At 35.9% G+C, this 26465-nt stretch overlaps 1 protein-coding gene across 1 annotated transcript; it reads right to left on the reverse strand.

Moving 5' to 3' along the window:
- Window positions 1-1410: 1410 nt before the first annotated feature.
- On the reverse strand, window positions 1411-23585 carry LOC101742900 (uncharacterized). Its single transcript, XM_021350647.3, has 7 exons — window positions 23442-23585; window positions 23058-23353; window positions 17221-17400; window positions 5943-6109; window positions 4118-4254; window positions 3384-3566; window positions 1411-3078 (listed from the first exon to the last, which is right to left on the reverse strand). Exons 3-7 carry the CDS (start codon window positions 17281-17283, stop codon window positions 2960-2962), a joined length of 669 nt encoding a protein of 222 aa, XP_021206322.1. The 5' UTR covers window positions 17284-17400; window positions 23058-23353; window positions 23442-23585; the 3' UTR covers window positions 1411-2959.
- Between the last annotated feature and the right edge of the window lie 2880 nt (window positions 23586-26465).

Consider the following 26465-nt stretch of genomic DNA (forward strand, 5'->3'; position numbering starts at 1 on the left):
GAATAGTAAAATAAAAACAATTTTCCCAAAAAACCTTTTGTTTATCGTTTGTGAATATAAAATTTATGTTTTCCTTTCCTTCCTTTTTTGAAACAGTATTTCAAAAATGCAATGTAAATTTAAATGATATAGGTAACTGAACTTTGTGTTATGAACGAATATAAAGAAAATAGAAACATCAGTTTAGTAATCGATAATAACTTTTAGTTACTACTAAATCATAATATACACATGTATCGGGAAAATGTCGTCAAAAAATGTTCAATTTAGCTACACGATGTTGCGACGTTGTGATGTAAATCTTATAGCGTGATCAGGATCGTAAGAACTTAGCGGTGGATTAGTGTTTTTTTTTTAAATAATTTATGATATTCATGATTAATTAAACTTACACATACACTAAAACGCAATGATGAAACAGTACAGTACATATCAAATACTCGAGGATCCTTCCTTTTTAACTAAACAGAAAATTGCAACTCATTCATTCTTGAACGCTGCGTGACTATTTCTAGCTCATTGCATTATTACGTTAACGATCACAGTTTTAGTAATAAAACCGTATATCCGGTTTTACTCTTATTAAATTAAACTGAAGCTTTGGAATCTCGTAGTATGGTCTAAGGATATATAGGAAAGATATGTGTGCTTTAATTTTTTTTTAATTTCATGTTTATAATGGAGGTAGATCCAAGTCTCAATTTTGTTGTATAACGACACTCCCACCCTTGAAACCGGAACGCGTTACTCTTTCATGGCAGAAATAGGCAGGAAAATGATACTCCATCGCCATGTTCGTTAAAAAATATACATGAATATTATTATTGCAGGTCTTTAAAATAATCTCTTCGGCTCCACAGCGAAGAAGGCGGGGTGGGCGACGCGGGCACGATGCTCCCGTTAATCTCCCGTAGGGACTGTTGGGTACTGGGTGCCCGGTGCTCTGCTGTCGGTTCTGTGGTGAGGCGGCGCAAGGTGGCTCCTATGCGCCACTCACGGTGTCTTCCGAGACGACGTCCTGCGGGATCTTCCCTGGGATAGGATCCCGTCCTATTGTCAGGACGGGTACCGGCGACGGCGAGCCTGCGGCGCGCATTGTGCGGTACCGTAAGTTTCGTGGAGTCGGAGTGGTGGAGCTCGATGGGGTTTAGTCGGTAGTCGGTTTTGCGGGGCGGGTCCTGCGTGGTAGACGCCGCGCAGCGCCTCGCGCGCCTCTCTCAAGGCGTAGTCCCGGTAGGAATTGGAAGAAGAGGAGGACTTTGGTCTTCCTCTTCTCCCTCTTCTTCTCTGGAGGCGCCGGAGTCCGACATAACCCGGTCTATTACCCCTCTCGACCGGGTATCCGTAAATGGATTCCCCAGCGTTAAAAAAAAAAAAAAGGTCTTTAAAATAATAAAATGAAACGAAAACTTATTTTCAATATGTTTTACTAATGCATAATTCATTTCTCTTCTATAATAATTATTAATCTTACATTACGAGTATATCACAGTCATCACTTTAGTATGTGAATTTATTTACCTATTAATAATATCTAAGCTAAACAGAACAAATTGACTAGTATAATTTCACATTCTTCGACAAGAACTAAAATGCATTTTATTATAAAATCTAATAGTGGTGTTGTGCTCTATAATCAGTTAAATGTTTGTGCACGTGATTATATGTAGTTAGACATTATTATATCGTGGTAAATGAAAGCTATATAGTACTACGGCTATGTAGATGATTAGCTAATGTGTTTTAGCCGTATTAAATATTGCTCTACATCTATTTGTTAAGATTAATATTAAATGATTACATTTAGTAAGGAAGCTAAAAATTTGTTCATTTTGAAATCATTTTGAATTTTCAACTTCGGTTGATCTTTCTACATAATAATGATGTAATTGTTCTCTAATATTACTTAAATAAAAAATCTCCCAGCATCACGATATTAAAATTAAGAGCTAAATTAATTTCGAGATCATAAACAATTGTTAAGAATTTTTTATTAAGAAACAGCAAAAGACATGATAAATTCTTAGTGAGTAACAATAGAATATCTTTTAAAGATTTTAAAGCTAAGTTGATCATATTTGTCCTTAGTTACAAGATTGTCGCGCTAATAATTGACTACATTTTTTTCTGTGCTTACGCGTGACTTTTATTAGGCCATGGAATCATACAATAAATTACTTAAAATGAAATAAAACCTGAGCTGATATATACATAAGGTAATATCACGCCAAAAGTAAAAGTTCATTTTCTATAAAAAATAATTTAAAATTGCGAATTTAATATCTTAAACGATATAAATCTTTTAATTTATATTTTTGAGCTACATTATATGACTTCAATTTTATTAATGAACAAAAAAACATTGCCTATTTTAAAAAAAATCTCTCACAAATTTGTCATCGCGATAATCTAAAATACTTACTACAAAGCATATCTATTTATATGAATTTCTCAAGTTGAATTTCTATACATAGAAGCCAGTAAATGTGATAGTCTGGCCTTTTTTTTGTAAATATATTCTAACTACAATAGCCAATTACGATAATAATGATTTTACAAATCTACTTAAATGCAATTGATCCCATTCCAGGCATGATGATTGTTTTTTTACAGATTTACCTATCGATCGTTAATATATATTTCAATGAAAAAATTAAATAATATTTGTGTCTAATTATCATTACAAGATATCATTTACGGTAAATACAATACTTATACGAGTCGACCATCAGTGTCGTTCAATTCGCTAGTTACATTTAACTGTTTAATGGACCCTTTCACTTATTCTGTACCATTTACGTACGTACGTACATCCACAACAACGCTTCACAGGTTTTTGACAGTTAATTTACTGAACACTTCGAGCCTTGACGTGTTTTCACTGGGCACGTGTTATGTTTGTGTCTGACGTTTGGCTTTGGTCGCAGTTGAGCCGCCTCGCAGGCGATTCCGGTCACCCTCAGAGATAGTTAGGTCGCGATACACAACAAAGTACCCCCATGCCTTTGTACAAGGATCCTCTTCGCTTATTCCTCCACAGTCCGTTGACGTCGTCACCTTTTAGAGCAACAGTAGTTTCTGCAACAATGTTTTTGATGTTAGAATACATTCATACTTCATTGTCTTCGATAGCTGCGAAGCTTGCCTTTTAGTTTTAAAAATACCACGTGAATATACAGAACGAAGCCATTTGTTCCACAGCCTCGAGAGCTGTATATAAAAGAATATTTTGCCCGCATTCGGGGAGCGACTGTTCTTAATGTCAATGGAAGACGTTATTTGGCATGAAGCTCATAATCCTTTTATGTAAATGGGAGCTTGTCTTTTCCGTTTTGTAACGTGTAATTTAGGAGTATTAAGTAGAAGAAAAAAAACGTCATTACCTAAATGATTGAGGTTTTCATGTTGCGGAAGATACTCTTGAATATCATTTACTATCCTCGTTATTTCTTGTGTGTCCTTTGCAATACTGCAGAGCTCTTCTTGGTTAAAATCTGGCGTAATCTGCTTGCACAGCAAGATTTGACTGATGACGTTGCCAAAGTTGGACGGACCGGCGCGATTTTCTGCATAATCATAAAATTAAATGTGAAATTAACGTAAAAGTTTTTTAAAACAGTGCATCTTTAATGGGCGATGATCTTATATTTATTTATAAAATTTGACAGAAGGGTGAACGGAAGTTATGGGCTACCTGGGGTTTAAGGCTTACAGAACCTCAACGGCTTCATAAAGTGAATACCAACTACCATAAAACTTTCATATCGGCTGTCCCTTTTGTTAGATGCTGACAATACATGCTACTAAATACTAGTAAGGCATTAAATCTTCTGAACATCTAATGAATCGGTAATAGATAATTGTCAATTTGTTTTTGAGTTCGTGTGAGTTAACTTTTGATAATTGTTCATCTAAATAATTTGAAAAGGTGGTAATTTTAAATTACTAATTAAAAATGAGAAAGAAATTCTCAATTCATGACAAACGTATTTTTTCCGTAATGCAATTTAATTGTTTAAATATTCGTCAGCCCATTTAGTCCAATATTAATGGTAAATAAAAATAAGTTAGCCTATTTATGAACTATGTTGCTTCCATTTGATGGTTAATATCTCACCGTAATATGAAGTCATATCCATTGGAACTAGTTGAACTAATCTGTGGCATTTGGCGAGCTCTCGCAGTAGTAGTTGTGACATGAAGTACAGCAGCACCAACTGTGGCTGCTCCGTGCAAATGTCATTGGTCGTGGACCTGCATTAAACATAATTTCTTTCATATTGACCCCGAACAAGGGAGGTTTTATTTTTCATAAAGGTAACATTTTTGGCGGAAAGCAACTTTTATAAAATGCTATTGAAATTTCGATTTTATGTCTCAAAGTGGAGAGTGGAATTTTATTTGTGGGGCCTATGTGTTCTGATAGACGCTTAACAAAAGAATAAGACATAAATTATTGAAAGTAATTGTATGAAATGACTTATTAGGATGATGCATAAATATTATAATACACAAAAATTGGTAACTTCGTTAATTGAATTAGATATAACCAAGTGTTTGGCTTAACATAAAACACTGAATAACAGTTACAAACACTAAATAAATTACATACACTACACAAGCATAAATTTTCCTCTGAATGTTTAACCTTTCATAAAGTTCCATGTAAGGATTCCGGTTCAAACGAATTCCCATGATAAACTAGGAACATCAAGCTAGTTATCAGTTGTGAAATCGGCACACTGAAAACATTTATTAGTTTCCAGCTACCGAGAGAAGTCAGGAACTTTACTGTCGTAATTAGTTCTCTTTCGATTTTGACTTCGAAACAAACGAATGGATCGCCTTTTGAAATGCAAATAATTGGGTAGATCACCATTCCACCGGCTATTCGAATTTACATAAATGGCGACAATTTCATTTTAAAATGTCTTTAGTACGTAAGGTTTTTATTGCTAAACAACCTTTTGGCTACATATATCCGTAGATTTATTTTCAAAAATCAAATGGTTTTCTTGAATTAAAAAAAAATTCGTGATTGGACATTTTCTAAAATGTTTTTTTGTTTTTACCCAGTTTTGTAACCCACTTTTAGAGGAATATTAAATTAGTATTTGACACGTATCGAGAACATTCGAATTAGATTTACGAAATTTGGCCGCCATTGTTTAAATTTTCTAAAACTGTATTGTTTTCCACCTAATTTAATACATATTTACGTTTCAAGCCCAGGAGGCTACGCAGCCGTTCGATGTTGAGTCTGTACTATGTTGTCAAACACAGTAAATTGGTAAACTTCCGAACAATGGGATATTTGTTGTACGTTAATAATTATAAAATTCTAATTTAAGTGGACATAAATTTTTTCGTGGTTTATAAAATTTAAAAGACATTTGGAACAAATATACACAGAATGATATTAAAATTATGAATTTTTGTTTCAAAGCTATCATACGTCGGTGACAGAAAATAATTCTTCTCATATTGTTTTTGTAATTGCTTCGTTGGTTTAATAGTTAGTAACACTGATTGCGGTACTACGGAATTGAGATTTGATTCTCAGTTGCAGTCAATTCATTTCTCTGTTAAAGTAATTTAGTATTCGAAAAGGCCCCCGAACTCGTTGCCTGGCCTTTTTTTTTTTTTTTGTTATGAATATACAGAACACACGTCCTTTACCATGGTAGAACATGTTTGGGGCTCATTAAACGGGAAAATATTTCTTGTGATATTTGTAATCGAGTATTATTTGTGCTCCGACTTGAAGTTCTGTTGTTTCTTTTTATTTGAAACCGGTTAAAAACTGACGATCTAGCGATATATGACCCCATTCAAGTTGGCTACCATATGAGACGCCGAACGACGGGTAAGATATTTGCAAAGCCTTGAAGATTTTTACTATTAAGATAATGTTTGTGTAATTATTGAAGATATTTACTTACTTTTTACAATTAGGCAGAACAAGTTGACTTGTTTGTTTGGTTGCTTCGACGCAAGCTCGTCGAAGGCGCCGCACGCGTTCCCGTAGCTCAGGGCAGTCGTGAGGCTGGCCGAAGTGTATCAGCAGATCACGAAATAAAGCCAGTTGCACGTTGATTTCCGTTATCAGCTGTGCAAAATTTAATTTTTAAAGTTACGAAAAATTTCGAAGCACTTAGGAGCGTTGTAGCTCAATTTTTAAGACATTCGCTACTAATATCGAATGATGAGTCTGTGCTGTCATTCACGTTCTGGGAAATATCTAATGTTCCGGCTTACGTACCTAATGTGTGTTCATCATCTAATATCGTGCGGTAAAAATCAAACCTGGATGAATTGTATAGGAAAGCAGCCATGTGTTTTAGTTTCAAAGGTAGGAAAACGCGCAATTGACATTTCAGATTGTGCCATGTCCCTGACTGATGGTATGCGCGCTTAACAGGCTAGCTACGAAGCAATTGATCCCGTTCCAGACATGATTTAGTAATTTTTTAAACAGATTATCCTCGTTTATATATTTTACCAAATTCATCCTTCCCTCATCTCTTAGTATCTGAACGAATTTGTTAAGCAAACAAGTACATATTTACATTGTTTGCCGTGTATATTCTATTTCAATACTTACTACCTTCAACATTGTAACAAATATTACGATAACAGAAACCTATTTCAAAGTTCGCTTCAATTCTCCGATAAATCGTATATGTGTAACAACAGTTTTAGCGTTTACAATATAAACTGTATTGCGAGAAATCGCGTCAAAATCACGTAACACGTCCGAAATGAGAACTTCCTTATTGAATTTAATATTGACAGAGGCAGAGTTCTTAAATTGCATTTTGCACTAGTTCAGTTATGTGAATAGATACAATAGATTAAACAACGTGCTCCTAGAATACTGATATGTATAATGTTAATTTTCTGATGATGGAATTACCTTCTTTTTTTCCCCTAACTATGCTGATAGTCTTGAGAGGCCATTTTAGCTTCACCCTAACGTGTAGGTGAGCTCACGGGGCTCAAACCGGAGTGTTGCTAACACTGGCCCTAGCAAGAGCAGTACTTCGCAGAATCTACCACCGGATCGGAAACGCGACCCACTGAGAAGATCCGGCGAGAAACTCAGTGGGCTGTGTCTGTGGGTTAATTCGCTCGTCGAGCCCTTCGTCGCAAGCGACGGGTTCGACGAGGACGGTGACCGGTGCTTGTGGTACCGAAAAGCACCGGCAATGGATCGGAGAATTAGCGATGCGTGGAGGTCTTTACAGCTTTACCAGAAAAGTTGGGCGAACTCAAAGGTCTACCTGTGAGGAGGAAGGGGGTGACTTTTCGAAGAATACGATGATGGAGTACGGTGATCCGTGTATTGCTTATTGTTAGTACTAGGACTAGAACCATCGAACAGCATCGAACGTTTTAAAAGAGCATGGCCGTGATTTTCTCGGGGCTAACTTCGATGTACTTACTACCTGCGGAACCATTGTCCTTTTAGCTGTTTTAGTTTAGTAGGAATTTTAACTCCAGCCGCGATTTGAAGCATGATTAAAAATTTGTTAATGCTGGATTAGTAAAAAAAGCCCTATCGTCAGCGATGGTTGCTAGCTAGGTGGGGCCGCCAAGGAATATAATTAATACAGAGGAGCAAGGAGTTAATTGAACTAAGTGGCACTCCGGCTGTGGAGAGAACGAGATTCCACGATCCGATATTAAAATGAACTTACATACTGTAAAAATGAATTAAACTAATAAATTAGACTAGAAGAATTAAACATAAAATATTATTTTGGTTGATAAAAAAAATTAATAATTTCAGTATGTAAATTGTAATTGTAAACAGTCTGATAAAGTAACTAGATAAATACAACGATTTTGAATAAAAACTGTAAATCAGATAGCTGATAATGATTAATTACAAAAGATATAAAATTTCGGTCATGTGAAGTGGGCTCTTTGAAGAAGCACATGTCGTTTTAGCATTTCAATAAAAATAATATTATTTAAAATCTAAAAAGTAAAAGGAATGTCTAAATTAAGGTATCTGCGTAGGTTTCTGTAGCTCATTATTGGTCCAGAAATAACCGATTCTGAAAAATATTCAGTCGCTCGTGAACCAATCCCAATAATTCCGCTAGCGTCTTAATTAAATATATTCTCTTCGACTGGTATAGAATATAGACGCGCAAGAAAATGTAGCGACTCAATCAGACGTAAATGCTTCAATATATCTACGTATTGTAATCAATTACGTTTAGGGACGTGGAAATGAAGTGAAAAAACGGAACGATACGTATTGCATTTTCGACTTAATGACTTATTTTGGGTCATCGCGTTAGTGCAATAGTAAAGACTAGAGTTCCCGCAGTAGTCGAAATTCGACTATAATTAATTGGGATTGTAAGTTTGTACACTATTATGATTGTATTTTATACTTCTATAATCACAAATTTCGGCAAGACTACACTATAAAAAATATAAACAAAGACAAAACTATTTAATCTCAATTTGACAACAGACGTCAAGAACAAAAGTTTGACAATAAATACTTAGTCTGGCCACTGGGTACTGTTACAAAGGAAAACAAAAAAAATCTATGGCAAATAACATTTATTACTTTTACAGTATGTTAGTTTAATACATAAATATAAAACAATTTAAAGTATAAAAAGCTTATTCGAAGTGGTCTCCATTGGCTGCAATACAGTCCTTTAAACGTTGAGGCCAGTTATCAATAGAAGCACGCACTCTTTCCATGGGAAAATTTTTCACTGCCAATCGTACGGATTGTAAATTATCATGGCGCTTAGAGCAAGCCGTAGTCTCTAAAACTGACCATAAATCATAATCCAGCGGATTAAGATAGATAGATAGAAATAGATTAGACTAGACGACGTCCAGTCTTCAGCTCTGATGAAGTCCGAAACGTTTGTGTCCAACCAAGACTGCGTAGACCGAGCTTTATGACCTGGCGCCGAGTCTTGCTGGAAGGACCATTCTTGATTATTGAACATGGTGTTGTTAAGGGGCTTCACTACCTTCCCAAGAATGGTATCTTGATACACTGGTGCCGATGTTTTGATACCTTTTTCACAAAAGTATGGCTCTGTAACTCCTTCATATCTAATACCCCACCAAACCATCACTGAAGTCGGATAGTGCCCACGTTGCACTCTGTCGACTAATTGGGAAGCTTCCTTAGAGCTTTGAGCATAAATACGGTCATTTAGCTTGTTAAAATGTTGCTCAATTGTAAAAATGTTCTCATCCGTAAACAAAATTTTTCTATGACCTTTTCTATGACCCTTTGCATGCCGCTTCAGTAGTTGTTTCGATTTTACCACCCTATTCTCTTTTAAATTATTAGTTAAGAAATGACCAGTACGTCTTTTATAGGCTACAAGTCCTAAGTCATCTTTTAAAATACGCGACATGGTTCTATGTGCTATCTTCATCTCCCGAGATAAAATCTTTTGCTTTCGGACAGGATTTCTTCGAATTCTTTCCCTTACTGCTTTGACCACCTTTTTCGTACGAACACTACGTGACGTGACGGCCAGATCTTTTTCTGTCACAAACAGAGGAGGTCTCATTGCACCTATTAATAGCCCGGTACACAAATATTTTACTAATACCAAGCGTATGGAGAGTTTTAAAAATTTCATTTGGCTCCATACCTACTTTGTGTAATGCAGTCACAGCGATTCGGTTCTCTTTATCACCCCACTCCATTTTAATATCGCAAAATATTGTACAATGTATTGGCGCCAGAATGAGAAAACTCAATGAGCAATCATATAAAAATGACAGATTCCAAATTCAAATGTAATATTTTGTTTATTTTTAATTGTAACAGTATTTATGGCCAGACCAAGTAGTATGCATGCGTGTGTGCGTCAAATACATGGTACGCAGTGTGTGTAATGTTTTCTTTATTGATTTAATGTATCTTTTATGCATTATTTAAAAAAAAATATTAGCATTGTGCACTTCTTCTCTATATTCTCTGTAAGTGTGGAAAATTTCATATTCCTCCGTCCCCGCAATTTTCTTAAAAAGGGATACAAAGTTTTTGCTTCACGTATTAATATACAGATTACTTTAAATGCTAACAGCAACTTACTGATGTTGAGAAAACGATAACTGGTTTCTTATGTTTCATGTTTAATAACGATAACAAAGCGACGTAACAGTAACATAAATTCATAAATGAAAATAAACCGAGTACGTAGTTGATATTCCGGAAACTATAATACAGTGTATTTATTGAGATTCTTTCAATTAAAAGACGAGTTTTAAACAATAACCGCCTCGTTTCGAAATTGAGTTCGAGTTTCAGTAATCTAAATAATAAACAAACTCCTTATTCCTTGACAGACGTTCAAGGAAATTTACTCCGTAATGATTGCGTGAGGCCTCATTATGTAATGAATGTCACACGAAAACGTTCGTAGCATGATAGAAAAACATAAAAAGCGACATGTTTATGATAACAAGTCCGATTATAACGTATTGGTTTTGAATTTATTTATTTAGTAACAGAATATGGGGCCTTTTACGTTGAAAGATTTACTCTAACTAGTGGCCCCGCTGTAGTCGAAATCGACTATAATGAATTGAAATTATAAGTTTGAACATTATTATGGTTCTATTGTCAAAGACTTCTATAGTCACAGATTCCGCCAAGACTACACTATAGACAAATAATATTAAAGACACGATATTAATCTATTCTCAATTTGACCGCAGACATAAAACAATAAATATACATGCGTGTGTGTGTCAAATACATGGTAGTGTGTGTAATGTTTTCTTTATTGATTTAATGAATTTTTTTATGCACAATTAAAAAAAATATTAGTGTTCTGCACTCCTTCTCTATATTCCCTATAAGTGTGAGAAATTTCATACTCATCCGTCCTCGCAATTTTCTTAAAAAGGGGTACAAAGTTTCTGCTTCACGTATTAATATATAGATGCTTACTTCAATACATAATCAGACGAAATAAGAGATTTCCAACTACGTTTTCTGGCCAATGACTAAATTAAAACAGATTGTATAAATTAATATCGGAGTACGAATTAACAAGAAAAGTTTCGTTTAATTAACGTACGAACTGAAGCGTGAAAACGAAATAAACAAAAGATTTTCTTTCATTTTATTTTTGTATGGATACAGGAGCGACGTACTTACATAAATGAGCCGTGTGTGTTTGTTCAAATACCGTTCGCGTTTACATTTTAGATTCCTTATGTGTGAATTCACCGCAAAAATATTATATTTGTACTGATTAGAATACGAACTGAATATCGTTTCGGAGTTCTATAATCGAATGAATTGATTTATAATTTAAATCAGTCGCAAATATCGTGTAATAAAATGTACAATACACTTATTTAGAAAAGACGAAGAGTTCGTGTCTTAAAGGATAAAACGCCTGGTCTTCGTTTATCGAGTGATGCGACTCTTATGGCGTACAAATCTCGCTCTCGCGTACAAATATACAAACTTGTAATCGAATACATACGTGGTTTATTAAATAGTAAGTATTTATGCACGACATAATCATATCATCTATCTATAGGTATATATATAAAAATGAATTGCTGTTCGTTAGTCTCGCTAAAACTCGAGAACGGCTGGACCGATTTGGCTAATTTTGGTCTTGAATTATTTGTGGAAGTCCAGAGAAGGTTTGAAAGGTAGATAAATAAGAAAATGCTCGGAATTAAATAAAAATAACAATTTTGTTTTTCCTTTGATGTGTCCCCCATCCGTCGGATTCCTTTTGTTTGTTTTAAGTTTATTTTATACAAAAGTTTAGGTATTTTATTTATCGATTGAGGAGCTACGAAGTTTGCCGGGTCAGCTAGTTGTCTAATAAAAATAAAAGCGTGCACACGATATTTAAAGTATTTAACTAGTAGAGGTAAGGCATGTTGTGAGCCCGCCCGAATCGGTATCAGAACCCTATCTGTTTTTGCTGTGAAATTTCATGCCTTTCGCTTTAAAGGGTTGGAGAGTTGGCATCGTATCAATTATGACTTCGAGCTTAGATCTTAAAACGGAATTCACGTCCATGAGCTCCGGTAAATAATTAATTGTGAGCCGTGAGCTCGTCTGGCCCAGATACGCCCATGTACGAAAACAATAAAAATGCATTTGCGATTTAAAAAAAAAAACACGTAACCGTAATAAAATCCCGTGTATAACCTTCGGAATTGCACAGTAAAGTGATAATTCCATGTCGAGGTTTGCTGAGTGCCACGTTCTAATTTATTATTCAATTAGCGATATTTTTTATGAAATTTTGAATCTCCGGTATAAAACCGAATACGCTAAATCAATTAAAAATTCTAACGATTTCTTTATTCTTAATTCGTCTAGTACTCAAGATGAAAATACAAATGAAGGCTCGTTCTATGCATCTTCGGAATTCCAAATAATTTGCAGAAAAACTAAAGCATCGGTAGTGCCCCTCAATTGATTTTAGTGGTGGTAGGACTGTTTGGTATTTCTATAGCGAAGCGGTATTGGGATTGAAAGTCAGGTCCGAGGTGTGAGACTGTCATGGTGTTATTATACTCGTACAGCATGGAAGGCAGCGGCTTGGCTTTGCATCTGGCATTGCTGACGTCCTTGAGCGACGGTAACCGCTCACCATCAGGTGGGCCATATGTTCGTCTGCCTACAAGGGCAATAAAGAAAAACAAGAAAATGAATCTTTGACGTCTCAACGTGAGTGGCGACATAGCCATACATGGGCTGAGATAATCATTTAGCACCATATATGTAGTAGATCTTAAGTTAGTTGACCCACCGGGTACAATAAAAAAATAGTTTTCCATTAAATTTGGAAGTAAAAAGTAGTTTCATAAAATATTTAGACATTTAATTACGTAGGCTTTTGACTTAAGCATGCGGTGTTAAATAATTGATGATATTGTTATTTTGACCATGGTAATTATTGTTTAACATCCCAATGTGTGCTTAAGACACTACCGGAGTAGACAGCAAATGCGTTATGAATACTTCAAGACGAATGTGATATGTTTTAGGTAATTGATGGCAAACGGTGGTGATCTTGACTAGAATTTTTGATATTTGATATTTCTTAAAAAAATAACTATTTTTTATTACGCTTTTTAATTTGCTTTCTAAAAACCTTTCTTTCGCGTTCGTTAACTAAATATGGGGGATTTTTAAAACGGTTTTAATTCGATTTCTTCTTTACTTGCCTATTTGTTGGACGCAAGTGTTTCGGTGCCTTTCAAAGTTCCTTTCTGATGAGATTTGAACATTCAACATGGCTGACAACAGAACGAAACCGTAATACTGAATTGTTTACAAGCATGAGATTAAAACGCTGGAATTCATTACTCTTTCCATAAAGACGAGAGGCACAATGACATGTAATATATATGAGAGCAGTGTACGAATACTCACACAACAGTTCAGCTGTATATTAAAACTGTTGTTACAATTTAAGTGATTTTTTTAAACGTAGATACAGGGTGTAATCAATTAGTAAATAACAGAATTAATGCCGCTCTCCACCGCCTCGAGATCGCAGACCTAATTGTATTTGGATAACCGCTGTGTACACACTTAAATTGTAAAATTTGACTATTTACCAGACTCTGAATACTCAGGGTCTATATATCTGTGGTCGATAGCAAACATTTATTACTCAGGTACCGGGTATTGTAGATAATTAACAATGTTTGAATATGTTTTCATATTTTATCATAAAACGAGGTCTCAGAGTAGTTATTGGTGTTAGCTGTGTCCCAGGTCTTACTTATGTCCATGAACGAAGGCGGCTACTCCTCATTAGGTGCTCCGTGTGACAGCAATAAAAAAAATCTGCCTCAAAAAATAATAGGACTTCTTTTCATTCTGTATCGTCGATATATTTCCTTACTTGTAATTAATATGTACTAAGAAGGACATATTACTCTAAATTAACTAATTCAATTTTATTATAATTAAAGCTTACTAAATAATTTTGGAGTGACACACTTTCATCATACATAATATACAAATATAGGCACAAATTTTGTTAGACCTACATTCGTGGAACATAAAAGATGTGCTCAACGTGAAAATGATCAGATAACTCGTTATTCAGTACCGGTGACATTAAGGTGTAAAGATATGCGATGCGTACGTGATATACAGACATTTACCTTACAGTCGAATCCGATCCTTATTTGATGGGTTTTAAGCTGGTATTTGAGTGTAAAAAGCTTAGATTTTATATGACGAAAAGGAAAATATTTTCTTAGTCTCTGATTTGTTAAATCTTTTGAATACATGGCACGATTTATAATAGTTCTGATTTGTTTGAAATACAATAGTAATGCAGTAGTAACAGTGAGATCGAGTGTAGGAGCAGCAGGGACGAGCTATTAACTAAAGCTGGCTGGAGATTCGCGAGCTCCTTGCGTCCAGTTTGTCACAGTACGCATTCGCAGTAATGCTGTTTTTTTTATGTTTGAGAAGTCACTAGTGGCCCGACGGCCTTTCCAGTTTTATCAGGGCAGGTGGGTGAGCAAAGGCTCAGCCAGGAGGGGTGGGATTTGCTAACAGCTGCTCAAGCGCCTCCAGTAATGCTGGTGCCATTTGTCAATTCAAGCTGTGATAAATTGTACCGACACTTGACCACTAAACAGTGATCAAAACTTTTTAGGCGCATATTTTCGCTTGGGGCATTCCCTAGGTGCTGAATTAGGGTCTAACCGATATGATGACCGGTTACAATTATCTAAAAGAATCCCTTTTTCACGGAAAATGACAGCGACAGTGAGAGATTCAAAATCCCTTCATTTCTGTATGTGTTAAGAAATCCAAGGTGTATGTACCTTAACGCGTTCGTCGCGATGGCGATCGTTTAATTCGTGCTGCACCCACTGATCAAGTTTTTTTACTTTTCCAATTCGACGCAATTTTTTTTTATTGCTTAGATGGGTGGACGAGCTCACAGCCCACCTGGTGTTAAGTAGTTACTGGAGCCCTTAAACATCTATTACGAAACGCATTACTGCTTCGCGGCAGAAATAGGCAAGGTCGTGGTACCTACCCGCGCGGACTCACAAGAGGTCCTACCACCAGTAAGTAACATATGACCCAATATTGTTTTGATACTAATCTTGAAAGCTGCCGCTAACTCAACGGTCCTGTCTACGGTATCGTCAGGTTCATTATCGCCTTTAATTCGTCTTTACTTTAGTTTTCGGGCGACAAATTTCAGTTCAATTTTTAGATAAAAATTTCCATGTCGGAAGTGATCAAATCAATAATGAGTAATGCGTTTCTTTGTAGTGTTCACTCCGTAAACATCATTAATGTTTGTGAACCATTTGTGCGGTATTGCTACTGCGATGGAGCTCGTATCCCGGTAATTACTCGTATTTTTATCATGTCCATATTGATGAAAAAGATACAAATGTATTGAAAACAAAACAATAATCAACACATATATTCCATACCTTTAAAATAAAATTCATTTGAATTTACAATTTATTGCGAGCTATACATAAATCACGTTCCAAATAGCCAGTATTGTAAAACGGTAACTTTATAGGTAAAGATCTATTATTTATATTACCCGCTCTAGGATCGGCCATTGTTACTATTGTTCATTAATTATAATAAATTAAGGCATGGTTACAAACTGAATTTACACACCCACACACACACAAGCACATACACCCACACACAAAATTGCGGTATATATTTTAAAGGTTAAATACACTGTAATTAGTTTCGGGACAGAACAAGTTAGAATTATTATTCAAATATTGTTAATCATAAAAATAGCTGTTTTAGATATATTGAGTATTTTTAAAAGCATTTAAGCCTAGCATACAAAATTAAAGATGGCATGAGAGGAAAAAAATTGAAGCAGCGATCTCTGCAAAGAGCTTATTGCACCAATGCGGAAATACGACTTCTTATGAAAAGCTTCGGCTTCAGTTTTATTTGTCGAAGCGGAGAAAAGATTTGGATACGAAATTGAAGTAGCGATATTAGGGAGAAATAATGTTTCAGTGGTTACCCTAATAAAAAGGGATTCTAAATCTTTTCCGCGGTTTAATTAAGCTCTTGAAAAATCTTCGTTTTTTTTTACTTTTCGATGCCGAGCATTAGGTTTGGGTAGAAAAATAAGTTTATCCAGGCGATTTCGAATAACATTCTTGGGTCCGCGGTCTGCTCCCAACAACTGGAGATCGTCAAGTCCCACACAACCCGCGTGCCCCCTAGGCGCGGATACCTCGTATGAGGTTCGCCCCCTGCCCAAAAAGAAAAGGCGAATTCGAATACCGGTTTGCTTTGATTAACAGACACATGCCGCAAATTATTTTGTCACGTAAGTGCCTCTATTATTTTTACTAGTGGTAAGTAAGCTTCCACGGATGACTGGTCTAAGTGATTCCAGATATTATGACCCACTTTCACGAACTCGTAACGACTGGCTTAGTATTTATAATATTTGTATTTAATTTTTGCGTGGACGGATGAACAAGTCCACATAGTATTAAGTAACCATACCGAAAGCCACTTGAGCCTATTAAGATCACGATGTAAATTCTACCACCGACATTGAGACATGAGGTCTGAGCCCCGATTGTGTAGTATAGAAACTGTCCCGCCGTTAAACCGGAAAGTATAACTGCTTCACGGCAGAAACTGGCAGAGCGGAGACGCCTACCTGTGCAGGCTCATACCACGCCCTACACCGCCATTAGGATAATTCAATTTATTTTGCGGATTCCAGTTTTATTACTCGATAATACTTCTTTATCGTGAAAGTCATTTGTGAAAATATCTCGAGTACATATTTCATTATTGTCGGATTTGATATTGTGGTATACATTCACTGTGGGATTTGAACACTGGCACTGGTGGTCACAACGACTAATTTATATTATCTAACACTGTGACAGTCGTGTAGGTCTCCGGTGCCGTACGCGGCGCCCTGAATTAAGTATGTCGATTTCTCTTACTAAGCTGGATTGCCAATTTTGCCGTCTTTTGTTTATTAATGTATGTTTTAATCTTTTAGGTGTATTAGAAATAGATTAGTTTCGGTATCATTGGATTCGTCTTTTCCGGAACCTACTAGATATTCCAGCGCCTTAGTAAGAAAATTGAAATATTACTTCAGTGCGCCTCGTAGGGCATCGGTGACCTACATGGGAGTCAACGTGCTAAATACCTTTATTTATACGTATTATACTTACTGAAGAAGCTGTTGGCTCTGACTCACGGTGGTAAGTAGACAGATGTCGAGTAGGTCCCGCCATAGTGACGTCACTTTACTACATATTACTAGGTTTATTGCTTCTAAAGTAATTTAAACCAATTTAAATTCACTTAGTTCTTGCATTGTAATCTAAAATTAAATCTTTATTCGTTTTCCACTTTGAGATTCATTAGAAAAATTCACATTTAAAACAGGCTAAAAATTTATTATGAAATTAATTACGTATTTATCTTTTAGGAAAAATAACTACCGTATAATTAATTACACAATTCGCGGGTTGGCCGATATTTGATTTTAGAAATATAGCCGATGACTTAATTAATATTATTCTGAAATCATAACAGTAAATTTCATGCTAGAAAGAAAAAAATATGTAAAGACGAGAGAGAATACGGGCCTGGTACTCGTTTGACTACCCGATGGTGAGTGATTAACGTTGCTCATGGAAGTCAGCAATACCTACCAGGGGGAAAGCCAAGTCGCTATCTACCGTTGAATATACATATATAAATGTATTATATAAATGAAATATGTTTTATTATAACTAATCACATCATTACGACCGAAATTACGACCGAAGCTAATATTGTAGGAACACCAAAATAGGCTTTGCAGAAATAGGACAGAGCTTCCTTTCTAAGCCCCACTTAAAAACTTGTATATGTTTATACCCTAGAATACTATAGAACGATTGGAATTATTTCGTCGATGATGTACTAAATGTAATTCGATTTTAGATCTAAATAATTTTTTACTATTGCTTAGATGGGTGGACGAGCTTACAGCCCACCTGGTCTTAAGTGGTTACTGGAGCCCATAGACATCTACAACGTAAATTCGCCACCCACCTTGAGATATAAATTCTAAAGTCTCAAGTATAGCTATTATTATAGTTATATATTACAGTATTTAAATAAATAATTTCATCAAATATCTTTGCTGTTGTAACGAAACATCTTTTTATGATACGAACAGACGCACTAAAGTGAAACTAGATAATAATATGTTTTATTACAGACGCAGGCGTAGATACTCAGTTTGTAGTGACGTGGACCAGAGCGGATGATATCCATGATCGGCTTACGTCCCTTGTTGTAGGCGGATTAGCGCCATTTATGAGATCGGACACTGGCTTTGTGGAATACAAGAGTTGAGTGAGTGTTTAATTTTTTACCAAGATACTTTGGGGATTGTCTCTGATGAGGATACTTTTTTTGTTATGTACCCACTAAAACGGGAAAATTTTTCATATACATAGATTGTAGCACTGAAAATTGTTTTGCCACGACTCTTTTATTAGATGGAGATCGTAGTCGTTATTTAATCTGTTTATCTATGAAATCGGATAAAAAAAAATACCAACATCAATTACAGTCCAAAATAACTAATACGGTTGTTTCTTTTTTAAAGTTTTCAGGTTTAAATTTATAGGTTAATTCTCTATTTTAAGGGTAAAACCGTATAATATAAAATAATATAATGTTGCGAGATTTAACAATTGGCTGAAAAGCTGTTTGCCATTTTTTGTATGTAAAAAATTAGTCACAGAAAATGTAGTCTAACATTAAGAGAATATCTAGAAACGGTGACCTTTTTAAATATATAATGAAGATAAAGTTGAAAAAAAGTTTCAGATATATTAAAATAATACAATCTCAATGTTTCATACAAAAACACATTAGATAGTCTTAACCTTAATATTTCTGTTTTTCACAGGGGAACGCTTTTAATGTACAGCACTAAAACTTTTAATGCGAAATAAGACAATTCCCCGAGGATAATGATGTGTAGTGAATGTTTTTCTAATTTAAATATTCGTGACTCTCAATTTCTGAGATATCTTATACCTTTAAACAAGCAATTCTTGTATATTAATTTATGTATATATAATCTGAATCTCGGACACGGAAAATTTTGTATACAGGGGATTTCGGGGGCGATAAATCGATCTAGCTAAGATTTATTTTCAGAAAATGTTGTTTTATTTGTGTTTTCAATAATCAACTCTTCCCGACATCTATTAGCGAATAATAATACTATTGAGGGCAACTAACCGCTTTAAAGACACAACAAGATGGCGTTATCAAAAAAAAAACGAGCAAAGCTCGGTCATCATCTAGTATGAAAAAACTAAACCTGACAAAGTGGTTCGAATGTCTTCGAGTCACGCTATTAACAGGACGCAGTATATTTTTTTGTGAAGGCCTACTTTCTTCGATCATAAATATCTTATATATTTATCAAAGGTACATCACCTTTGTAAAAATTCAGGACGTGAAAAGACACCCTCCGAAACCGAAACGGGAATAAATTACTAACTTATGTAGACAAAAAAAAACATTTATTAATATTCAATTGAGACTTAACCTCAGAACTTATGTATCAAGGTGGGTGGTGACGTTTACGGTGTTGATGTCTTTGGGCTCTAGTAACCAATTAAGTAATAGCTAATAACCATTAATAGGTCACCTTCCTGTGAAATAAATAAAAAAAAGACGTGTGGTATCGTGGGACACCGGATAGGAACGAAGTTCCATATTATAAAAAAAATAATTTTAAGTTCTATTCGAGGTATAAAGAAAATGATTCCAGTGTACATTTTTTATTATGATTTTTTTTATTGATAAACATAAAAATAACCGAAAGGGTCAACCACTCCGCAGTGCAATGAAGCAGCCTCGCCCTGGGGGAACCGCTTGCATGATCACGGTATCCCTCTACACCAGGTAAGTATGATTTAGCAAGAGAAATACGAGAACGTCTATCAACTGTGTAACGTGTCACCGCGATTCAGGAATTGTTGAATTTACGTGCAGCGACATCTGTTGATAACAAAGTAAATAGAATAATCTTACGTTACGGACGTTTTTCCCCGGTTAGAGTACCCCTCCGCATCCTCCCATAAGGAATTTTGTTCCAAAAGAAACCTAAGTATAAATACCTATCGTATTGATCAGTAAAATTTTACTGAACCAGTAATGTAGTTCAAAAAGAACTCGCATCCACTTTTCGCGTTCTCTCAAGGCCGTAAATCTCACGTCTTAGAAGAATTTTTATAATACATTGCGTGTTATGCAAAATACATTTAAAAATTAAATTTTTAAGACATAATTTTGACTTCGATCGTGTTGGAAATCACCAGCTGTCTTAAGTATTCGTTTTGTTGGACGGTTTCAATACACCCTAAAAACAACAGGTAAGATGCTAGTAAAGGCGTACATACGCGTTCAATCAGACACTAATTAGCTATTTAAATGGAATTCTTAGAGAGACTAATTATTAAACAGTAACACGAAATGATCGAATCGCAATGACGGAAAAACAATTTATTTGGAAACAGCTAGGAAAGCAATTGTTTTTTTTTATTCAAATCAGTGTGTTTTTCCAGAGTCAAGGTATTTTGGAAGCATCGGTGGGTACCACAATACTTCTTATTTCAGCCGTGAGCAAAACGTTAGATCCAGACTGAAGGGTTTATTTTTAATTTTTATTACCCTTGTAGGCAGATAATCAGATTAAGACGACTTTGGAATCCAGCATCAATGTCGCTATCCACTGCGCGGAGGACAGAAGTGAATGGAAGAACATAGTCCTGACAAAAGTGCTCAGTAAAGGTCACGACCCTCAGAACTGAGGAATACGACGCACGGAGGAGGAGGAGGTATAGGCAGACGAGCATACGGCCCACCCGATGGTGAGTAGTTACCGTCGCCCACGGACGTCAGAAATGCCAGTTACAAAGTCAACCTGCTGCCTACCGTTATTTGTCAATAATACTGACAGTTCCATTTCACGTCTCTGTTGCAAGGTGGTATTCACCTCGCGATGTCGCGATGTCGCGCGCGCGATGAATTAATGCAACGATTGCGGGTTATACATTGTTGTACCATCAAGACAAAGACATTGCTTTCCGGTAGCATTCCTGGTGTTCACCGTTAGTGGTGATCCATTACCATACGATAGAGCCTGCTTATTCTCTCATAGAAATCAAGGAAATACATAGCATGTTAAAATTTTATGATTGTGAGCAAAAACTAATTGAATTTGTAATAAGAACAAAAAAAATTACACTTCTGCCAATCTAGTGTTATACAGTCAACACAATCTATCGACTCGTGTTTCAATCAATAATGCCAGCAGCTCTGTAACAGATAATAATTTATATCTACTCATATTTCTATATGCTGCACAGCGGTTGCGCCCTCACGGCTTCTAGTTTGGTGATATAACAAAAAAAAACTTTTATCTCTCAATTATAAAAAAGCGAAACCTAAATTTATTCTTAAAATAATAATTAAAAAAAAAATACTTCAATGTATTATAATTAAAGTTTACTCGATAATTATTTCGATTACTGTTGGAGGTGCGTATTTTAAGCACGCGCGGTTGGGTACCATCAACCTGGCTATTTTTGCCGCAAAGCTATCACGGGTTCCGGTTAAGAGGGGGAAACGAACATTAAACAGTATATTTGAGACTTTAACGTTTTGTCTCAAGGTCCCAAGGTGCTATGCCGCCCATTCATCTTGTGATGTCTGTTGGGTCCGGTCACCACTATACACTAGGTTGGTCATGCACTCGTTCACCCATAGCCCACCGAGTTTCTCGCCGGATCTTCTCAGTGAGTCGCGTTTCCGATCCGGTGGTAGATTCTGCGAAGCACGGCTCTTGCTAGGGTTCGTGTTAGCAACGTCATCAGGCTTGAGCCCCGTGAGCTCACCTACTAGCTCGCTGACGCTGATATGGTCTCTCTAGACGATCAGCTTAGGTAGGGAAAAAAAAGTTCAACCATATACTCGATAGATATATGAAAAAATTTAAGAGCTAATAAACTACTTGAACCGTACTTTTTCATGTACTAATTTACAGTTTGATCTACCCTTCTTAAGGCTAAACGATGCTACAGCTCTCAAAACCCTAAAGTATTCGATATATAGAAAATTACAAAATGGAAATAATAAGCCCGACATTAAACTGTAACATTAGTTTTACTTATAAGATTCTCCTAAAATATTCAAAAGATCGTATAATAGAACTGAAAAATATTTATATTATATACGAGTATCAATCAAAAACTGTCGGGTCTGACAGAATCAATAAAGTATGGTAGTTATAGCCTAATGTTTAGTTTACGTTGAAATCTAAGCTAAATGTGAAAAACAACCTTCCGTAATTATTCGGTTTAAAAAAATATATAAATTAAATAGTAAAAATTGTGGTAATAGCCGTCGGAAACTTTTGTGGATAAAATTATTCGGCCGCCCGCGAACATTAAAATTACTGTCACTTTCGCGCGAAAGACAAGGGATGACCCGGAATGAATTACAAGATATTTCCATGACAAATGTTCCGACTTCAGAATTTTGGGTACGCAATGTTTTTAAATTTTAAATGAACCGAGATAACAAACAGATTTTATTACGTATAACTTTTGTAAGAACAAGTTAATCCGTTTATTTAGTACTTAATACCTCAAAGGTTCATTCTGTGATTTTGTTAAAGTCTGAGAAATCTAATTTGGTACAGATAGCTGTAATTACGTTCCTGATCACGATTTTACCGAAGTAATTATCTCTCCTTGACCCTTCGATAAATCCTAATTAAACGAGATAAATATTACGAACTAATCTTCGAGTAGAAACAATTTATTCTGTGAATTCATTGTGTGAATGTAAAGTCAAGCGCGCACGTAATTAACACAAACCGATAAGATTTAATTTTCTCTAAGCGTAAAATTCCTCAACAATTGTAAACTACAAAAAATATTGTTCAGTGTTAATCTATCCGAGATAATTCTTTCTGGTCAATGCTTACTTAATTTAGAGTGCTTGCGAGAAACAAACATATATTCAATATTTGACTAAATACATAATATAAACAATATAACCACGGATAATATTTCCTGTATCTTTAATTCATTGAATTCAAATACTAGGTGAAAGTTTTGAGTAAGTTGGCTGTGGCTACGCGCGCGGCAGTCGCGATAGTAGACTCGTAGCGCAACGAGACAGCAAGGCGCGGTGGTGGCGTGTAAGAAGGCTGGGCCGCCGGAGCCCGACTGCCGCAACAGAGCACTCGCCCGCGCCACGCTCGGCCCGCGCACTCCCGCACTGTAATGATTGACAAAATACTTCACCTGTGTTTTCTTAGGGGAGCAGAAAGTTCACGTAAACAAACACTGCCAGAAACACGCATTACATTTTCCATGGCCGACGATATACGAGACATTAATTTCATAGACAAACTTATCGAGTTGCGCGGGCAAGACTAAATAAACAGGCTCAACGAGTGGTTCATCTATCAGATATAAGCTATGATCGGTTGTGAGGTCGGACGGGAAAAGAGCGAAATTATTCGGTGAGCTAATCTATCACTCAAACAACTCTAGATTTATTATTTGTTTGTGCAAACAGGTGTAATTTATTTAAAAACCAAATTGATTTCTTTTTCTTTTTCGTAGAATATTTTCATGTAGCAGTTGGAGTGACTAGATGTTTCTTTTCATACAGTACTATTAAGAGTGAGAATGTACACGTCAAGGAGAAGCTGAAATAGCCTCTCAAGGCTATCAGCATAGGTAAAAAAAGAAGAGAATGTTAATTGATTTCCAATTTGTAATATACCGCATATTAAAAAAAATGATGTACACATATCTTCCACGAAAGGAAAAAGCCACTTTTAGCACGTGTTCCGGAAAAGCGAAGTAAAATTTATGAAAGGAAAAATCTCTCCTGTACCAGAAATAAAATACGTTCTAATGTATTATACTCGATATTCACAGATAAATATAAATTGATATAAAGTTGTGTAATATGTTTACATTTACATATATCTTGGATTACATATATCTTCCTCTTATGGCAAAATACTTGTGGCTAAGAAAATAATTTTAGAATTTCTGTATTATTTGTGAAGACTTATTCCAAATAATTTTTCCTTTGTAGGTGGGATGTATTGTGAGTAGTTATTCGTGCGTTACGTGAACTAGTTTATTTCCTGGTGTTCAGATGTTACTGGAGCCCATAAGCACAATTGGCGGCGTCACGTTGTGATGTCTTGAAATCATCCATCAACCACCAACCACCAATCTAGAAATATGAGGTCTCAATCTTAATTGTATTGTATAATGGCTATCTCTCCTTTCAAACTGATGACTGATTCGCGCCAGAAATCAGTAGGAAGCCAGAACTTACATGCCAAGCTGTTCGGGCCTACAACGCGTCCTACTACCAGTAATACAGCAAATTTAAAAAAAATTGAAGATTTTATTTAATCAGGAAGTTATTCGATAATCACTCGTGGAAGTTCTTCGTGAACACATGCTAAGTACGTATCAACATAGTATAAAACAAAGTCGCTTTCTCTGTCCCTATATCCCTATGTATGCTTAATCTTTAAAAATACGCAACGGATTTTGATGCGGTTTTTTTTAATAGATAGAGTGATTGAAGAGGAAGGTTTATATGTATAATAACATCCATTAAAATATAGTGGAGAAATCAATAATAAATTACAGTTTCCAAAGCGAAGCGAGGGCGGGAGAGTGGATCTTTATACATATTTACACCTTCTGATCCTTATGCCTGATCTTTGTGTATGTATGTAATGCTTAAACGGTAGGCAGCAGTTTGGCTCTGCCCCTGGCATTGGTGACGATGGACGGACGGACGGAGCGACGGTAACCACTCACCATCAGGTGGGCCGTATACTCGTCTTCATAACTGGTGGTAGGACCTCTTGGGAGTCCGCATAGGTAGGTACCACCACCATGCCTTTTTCTGCCATGAAGCAATAATGTGTTTCGGTTTGAAGGGTGGGGTAGCCGTTGTAACTATACCGAGACCTTAGAACTTATATCTCAAGGTGGGTGGCGCATTTACGTTGTAGATGTCTATGGGCTCCAGTAACCACTTAAGACCAGGTGGGCTGTGAGCTCATCCACCCATCTAAGCAATAAAAAAAAAGTGGGCAAAAAAATAAAAAAAGAAATACCGGCTATTTATCTTTTTGGCTACGAAAACTTCATAACGAAAAGTAAAATTTAATTTTACAGAAAGTTTACATTAAGTCGACGAAAGCAGAATCTTCCAATTACACGCTCCTTGGGCTAGGATACAATAAATCTCTACGCAATTGCAGATCGTAACCTGTTTTAAGGATTTTTTTATATAATTAATGTATTTCGGGGATATTTTTTAATTTTTAATGCTACAGTATTTTTGGGTTATTTTTGTAGCAATTCTTATTATGTAGGTATCCTTCGGTAAAGACAAAACTGCTAGGATGCGTGTTAACAAGCAGTTATACATGACGGCGAGAATGATGGCGGTTTCGTTGTAATAAAAGCCAATATCAACTCAAAAACAATAAAAAATTCATGACAATAGGCCAAACGGACAGTTACGTCGAGTGCGTTGACGATTTTTTTTATTGCTGGACGAGTACAAGATCCACCGGTCATCGGAGCCCACAGACATCAACAACGTTAATGCCGCCGCCCATCTTGCGACACGAGTTCTAAGTATCAGCTTTTATAGTACAGCGGTTAGCCCATCCTTCAAATCGAAGCGCATTACTGCTTCCGACAGAAGTAGATGAGTAGTAGTAAGTATCATCCAGTGTAGGCTCACAAAACGTCGGATTCGCCGGCGTTAAAAAAAAGGCTCAAAAGACGACCTACCACCGGTAGGTATATCCAAATACCGCATTCTTATAACGTCACGACATTTAAATAGTCAAAATAACATATAAAAATAAAAATAAAAACAAAGAATGTCTCCACCTCAGATTCGTTTTTATTTCACAATAAATACATGATAAGAATCGGGCCGGCTACCGCGAGGTACCTTCACCTACGCTGTCTACAATATAACCGCTACCACGTGTATTCAAAACTCCGACTAAAAAGGTCATAATTTTTTTTTTTACATATTAATCATTCATAGCGAAATAAGAAAATGTTTCTGTATGTGTATGTCTAAATAAAAACAAAAAATTGTTTTATTCAACTTGTTTTGCGTTTTATATCAAAGTCATTCATTTTCCCGTTAGTTCGTGTACCGCCATCAGCAACGCGTCGCGTACTCGCATACTATCATTTTTATCATATAAACAGCCACCAATCAGTATAAGCATATCAATAAACAATTACTCAATATTGGAGTTGTTATCATTATCACAACAGAGGGTTGTGTGGACAAACCGTACACAACTGTACTTTAA

The sequence above is a fragment of the Bombyx mori genome, chromosome 5 (genome assembly GCF_030269925.1).
Source record: "Bombyx mori chromosome 5, ASM3026992v2".
Classification (NCBI taxonomy): domain Eukaryota; kingdom Metazoa; phylum Arthropoda; class Insecta; order Lepidoptera; family Bombycidae; genus Bombyx; species Bombyx mori.